Source organism: Lynx rufus, unplaced genomic scaffold (genome assembly GCF_022079265.1).
Source record: "Lynx rufus isolate CCGP_SWC_20201006 ecotype Redwood Valley unplaced genomic scaffold, mLynRuf1.p SCAF_4, whole genome shotgun sequence".
Lineage (NCBI taxonomy): Eukaryota > Metazoa > Chordata > Mammalia > Carnivora > Felidae > Lynx > Lynx rufus.
In genome coordinates, this window is record NW_025814856.1 from 65,029,137 (window position 1) to 65,035,136 (window position 6,000).

Sequence of the window (6,000 nt, forward strand, 5' to 3'; positions counted from 1 at the left end):
AGCTATCTATTGTTCATGAGAAACCCAATTTAAACATAAAACACATATATATTTAAAGGAAGTGGATGGAGAAAAATATATTATTTTAACACTAATTAAAAGAAAGCAGGAGTAGCTATATTAATTTCAAAGTAGACTTCAGAGGAAAGAAAGATATCACAGATAAAGAAGGTCTGGGGTGCCTGGGTGGCTCAGTCGGTTGGTTGTCCAACTTCAGCTCAAGTCATGATCTTGCAGTTCATGGGTTCGAGCCCTGCATCAGGCTCTATGCTGACATCTCAGAACCTGGAGCCTGCTTCGGATTCTGTGTCTCCCTCTCTCTCTGCCCCTCCCCTGCTCATGCTCTGTCTCTCTCTCTCTCTCAAAAATAAATAACCATGAATTTTTTTCTTAAAAAAAGAAGGTAATTAACATAAAGATAAACAGGTCAGTTCTCCAAGAAGACATAATAATCCTACATGTGATATTCACCAGCAACAGAGTGTCAGAATACATGAGGGAAAATAACCAATAGAAATGCAAGAAGAAACACATGAATTCACTATTACGTTGGAGACTTCAACATCTGCTATTAGAAGTGGACAGATCCAGCAGACAGAAAATCAGTAAGGACATAGTTGAACTCAATACCTTCAATCAACTGGTTACAATTGACATCTATTGAGTATTTTATCCAACAGTGGCACAATACACATTCTTCTCAAGTTCACATGGATTATTTGCCAAGATAAACCACAGTCTAGTCCACAAAACACACTGTGATACATTTAAAAGAATAGAAATCCTATGGTGTCTGCCCTCAGACCACAGTGGAATTAAAGCAGGAATCAGCAACAGAAAGATGCCTGGAAAATCCAGATACTTGGCAATGGACAACAGACTTCTAAATAACACCTGGATCAAAAAAGAAGTCCCAAGAGAAATTTGAAAACTGAATTTTGAACTTCATTAAAATGAAAACACAACTTAATCAGAATTTGTGGGGTGCAGCAAAAGCAGTGCTTAGAGGAGTACTTATGGCATTGAATGCATATATTAGAAAATAAGAAAGTACTAAAATCAGTCTAAACTTCATCTAAGGAAACTAGAAAGAGACGAGCTAATTAAATCCAAATAAGCAGAAGGAAAAAAATTAATAAAAATTTGAGGAGAAATCAATTAAATTGAAAATGGGAAATTAATAGAGAAAGTCAAAGAAATCAGGATTTGGTTCTTTGAAAAAAGTCAATACAGTTGAGAAGCCTCTAGCCAGGCTTAGAGAAAAGAGAGAGGACACAAATTAGTAATATTGTGAAATAGGAGACCTCACTCCAGACCCCACAGATATTAAAAAGATAATAAAGGGATACAATGAACAATTCTGTGCCTACAAATTAGACAATCTACATGAACTGACAGTGTGGTATGATGACTAGATCAATAAACAGAATTGGGAACCCAGAAATAAACCTGCACACATATAGTGACCCGATCTTTGACAAAGGAGTCAACACAGGACAATGAAGATTATCTTTTTAATAAATGGCGGTAGAACTATTAGGCATCCATACGCAAAAATATATAACCATACAGTATTTGTCTTTCTCTGAATGACTTATTTCACTTAGAATTAATACTTTTTAGGTCCATCCAGGTGGCTGCGAATAGCAAGATCTCATTCTTTTTGATGGCTGAGTAGTATTCCATTGTGTATATATTCCACATCTTTTTTTATCCATTCACCTATCAATGGACTTTCAGAGAGCTTCCATATCTTGGTGATTAGAAATAATGGTGCAACAACATAGGGGTTCACATATCTTTTTTTTAAATGTTCATTTAGTTTTTGAGAGAGAGAGACAGAGACAGAGACAGAGCATGAGTTGGGGAGGGAGAGAGAGAGAGGCAGACACAGAATCTGAACTGGGCTCCAGGCTCTGAGCTGTCAGCACAGAGCCCGATGTGGGGCTCAAAGTCATGGACCACAAGATCATGACCTGAGCCGAAGTTGGATGCTTAACCAACTGAGCCACCCAGGTGCCCCTGCACATATCTTTTCAAATTAGTGTTTTTGTTTTTTTGGGTGAATACCCAGTAGCAGAATACCCAGTACAGTAGTTCTATTTTTAATTTTCTGAGGAATCTCTATACTGTTTTCCACAGTGGTTACACCAATTTGCATTCCCACCAATAGTGCACAAGGGTTCCCATTTCTCTACATCTTTGCCAACATTTGTTATTTCTTGTCTTTTTGATTTTGGCCATTCTGAGAGGTGTGAGGTGATATCTCATTGTGGTTTTGATATGCACTGATGATGGTTGATGTTGAGGATCTTTGTATGTGTCTGTTGTCTTCATTAGAAGTATCTATTCAGGTCTTCTGCCCATCTGTAATTCAGGCTATTAAAGCTCAAAACAACTATATTGCTTATTCCAAGATCACATAACTATCAAGCAGTGGTATCAGACTTTGAATCCAGATTTTTCTGGAGTAGAGACCTGTAAATACCTATACCTATGAGTACGGGTTTTCTGGGCAATTATGGTGTGTCTTCTATGTGCAAAGCACACTGACAGAGTTTAGGACAAATTAGGAGATGGTGTCCTTAAACTCTGCAAAGGAGACAAATGGAAAGAAAGCATGCCAAAGAGAGTGAGAATATAAGATTCATGGGTGTTTCACTTGCCGAGTAGGGCAGGTATTGACAAAGTGAGTCCTTCCCAGAGCATGGCCATGGCACTGGCCGGCTCTGACCTCACAGAGCTGAGGAAGCCATCCCTTCCTGAGGAGCTTGGAAGGCAGCCCTGAGTGGGTTTAGTGGGAATGTGCGGAGACAATGGCCTACTGGGTGGGCAAGGGTATGTATGTGTTTAAAATATTGCAGTTTGGGGCACCTGGGTGGCTCAGTTGGTTAAGCGTCCAACTCTTGATCTCAGCTCAGGTCACGAGCTCACAGTTTGTGAGATCATCATCGGGTTCTGCACTGACAGTGCAGAGCCTGCTTGGGATTCTCTCTCTCCCCCTCTCTCTGCCCTTCCCCACTCATGTTCTATCTCTCTTTCTCTCAAAATAAATAAGTAAACTTTAAAAATAAAGAAACAGAGGGGCACCTGGGTGGCTCAGTCGGTTGGGCGTCTGGCTTCGGCTCAGGTCATGATCTCGCGGTTCATGAGTTCGGGCCCCACATCAAGCTCTCTGCTGACAGCTCAGAGCCTGGAGCCTGCTTCAGATTCTGTGTCTCCCTCTCTCTCTGCCCTTCCCCTGTTCATCCTCTCTCTCTCTCTCTCAAAAATAGACACTAAAAAAATTTTTAAAAATAAAAATAAAGTAAAATATGGCAGTTCACCAGAGCTGACAGAGGGGAGGGACTTGACCACCCCTGGCAAGACTGAAGCACCAGCAGGCTGGAGACACAGGACCAGCGCTCAGCAGAGAGAGGGTTGGAGCTGCAACACGGCTTCCTCCCCAGATGGATGATTGCTAACATTTCAAGGTCTCCACGGGAGAAAAAATGAAGTCAAGAGATGAATCCTAGGACTGGGTGGGGAGGCTGAGGGCAAGAAGAGAGCAGAGTCCCTGGAGGGAGAAGGGGTTGTGTGCACTGGGACACGGGTTCCAGTGTGTGACAGTTAGGAGCTAGTACACTTTGCAGCTTGGCTAATGTGAAAAACAGTAGCCATAAAAACATGAGTTTTTCTGCCTAGAATTATTCTGTTGTGTGTTTTTTTTTACAACTTTCTTTTTCTTTTTTTTAAGTTTATTTATTTTAAGAGAGAGAGAAGGGAGAGAGTCCCAAGCAGGCTCTACACCATCAGCAGGGAGCCTGACGTGGGGCTTGAACTCACGAACCATGAGGTCATGACCTGAGCTGAAATCAACAGCCACTTAACTGAGCCACCCAGGAACCCCTAGAATTATTCTGTTTTCATCGTGGAGCTTGTTTGGATTAGTTTATTTTTACAAATGGTGTCGGTGAATGAATGTCTTTCGTCTCTTTTATGACTTCACACATCACAGTTCAGCCTACTTTGGTAGCGGGCATATTATCAAAGACCGTGGAAGCAAAGGAAGGGAGAATGAGAATGTGACTCGCTGCTGAAGTTCAGTGCTGGGAGCCCTTGTTGAGGCCATGGTAACTCCTGACATTTCCACTCTGGAGGGAGGTTTGGAGGCAGCTGTTCAGATCCAGATCAGCTGCGTGAAGCGTAACATAAAAACGGTTCGTGTCAACTCACGTTGGCAACCATTCCTTCATATCCCTGACCTTCCATAGAGCATGATGCAGGTGGCAGAGAAGCTTACGGCTGACGCTGAGATTTGTAGGGATCTTTGGCCCGCGTGGAAGCCTGGGGAAGACGCACAGGCTGGTAAACGCTAAGACGGTGCTTTTCAAAAGCGTGGGCCCCAGACCACCATTCGTGGCAGCAGCACCTGAGAACTTGTCATCAAAGCAGATCCTCTGGCCCCATCCCACACTTCGTGAGTCAGACACTCTGGGGGTGGGACCAGCAGCCAGTGTTTCAGGAGCCCCTCAGGTCATTGATTCGTATGGTGACATCTAGAAACCTGCCGCTTGCTTATTTAAGCTCTCTCTTGTAAAGGTGCCTTGGAGAATCAGACTCAGCCTGGCTCTTTGAAAGTTACATTTCACTAACTTTTTCCTGTGATTACTTAGAATTAAATCAAATGGTGTGATTACATATAATACATATATTACAAAATATTACAAAAATTACATCCATTACAAAATATATGTAAGCCGGTGTGACTTACATATAAGGCCCCAAAACGGAACCGTTCGTGAAAATCACAGTATTGCCACTCGTAAAAACATGTAAATAATGCCAGTTTCATTTCACACACAAAAAAGGTGGGGGTACTTCGTATTATTTAAAGCATAGCTTTCCCACTGTCATCCGTGGGACAGTGAACACAACATATCCTGTGAAGCTGACTGCCTAATCAAATACATTATAGATTAACGCTCGCTGCGAGTATAACACGTTTTTCTGCATTCCAGGTCCAAACTGCTTTGCAGAAACTGCTGTCATCCCAGCTGGAAGAGAAGTGAAGACGGACGAGTGTACCATATGTCACTGTACTTACGAGGAAGGGACGTGGAGAATTGAAAGACAGGCCATGTGCACGAGGCACGAATGCCGGCAGGTGTAGACACGGGGCCATAAAAAACAGACGTTTTTCTAGAATATTTTACAGACGTGAACACTCTAGATGACTCTGGGGAATGTCATCCAAAAGGAGAAGACTTTTGATGAGGAGTGTGCAAAGTTGTGCGTACCTTTTGCGCTTCTTGGTAACCGTTTCCTGCAGAAGAAGGAAATGGGTCTATTTCAAAACGTCCACAAGAACTTTGGGCACAAAACCCCCTCTCTAAATAAATGTGCTATTTTCACAGTAAGTACACCGAAGTACACTATTATATATTAAATGTATTTCTATAATCCCTCTATTAGAGAGCTTATATAAATGTTTTCTATAGATACAGATTAAAAATGCTGTGTTGTCAACCGCCTTCACTGCGTACCTGCATATCTGCTTCCTTTCTGATTCCATCACACGAGGTTGTTTGTGGTGGCTGATTCTGCCTCACCTCTCGGAACACTGCACCCGTCGATGGCCCATACGATGATGAAATCCGGAAATCCTGCCCCCATTCTGTTTCATCACAGAGATCAATCTAGTGTCCTTAGGAGATCCAGTCTACTTCACATAAATATATTTCCTTCTTCTGATGACTTATAGGTTTTACCACCTCCGTTTTCAGTCACTGATGAATCATTATACCAAGACAACAGGCATGCACTTTTCCTATGTTTTCGATGCCTCCGCGTTGGGGACCGTACTTGGACACACACATACGGTTCATCCTCTGTTCATTACTTTCTCTTCTGAGCGTGCCCTTTAGTCATCTCATAACTTAAGCAACAGGGTAGGCTGGACAGTTTGCATTGTTCTGTAAAGCTGAAGCATGCAGGGAGAGAGGGGGATTTCTTGATTGG

General features: G+C 42.4%; 1 protein-coding gene across 1 annotated transcript in view; it reads left to right on the forward strand.

Moving 5' to 3' along the window:
* Window positions 1-5,152, forward strand: part of VWC2 (von Willebrand factor C domain containing 2) — a 123,678-nt gene extending 118,526 nt beyond the window's left edge. Inside the window, exon 3 of the mRNA XM_047094608.1 lies at window positions 5,001-5,152. Coding sequence (XP_046950564.1) covers window positions 5,001-5,152 — 152 coding nt within the window. The remainder of the gene's footprint in view (window positions 1-5,000) is intronic.
* Window positions 5,153-6,000: the final 848 nt, after the last annotated feature.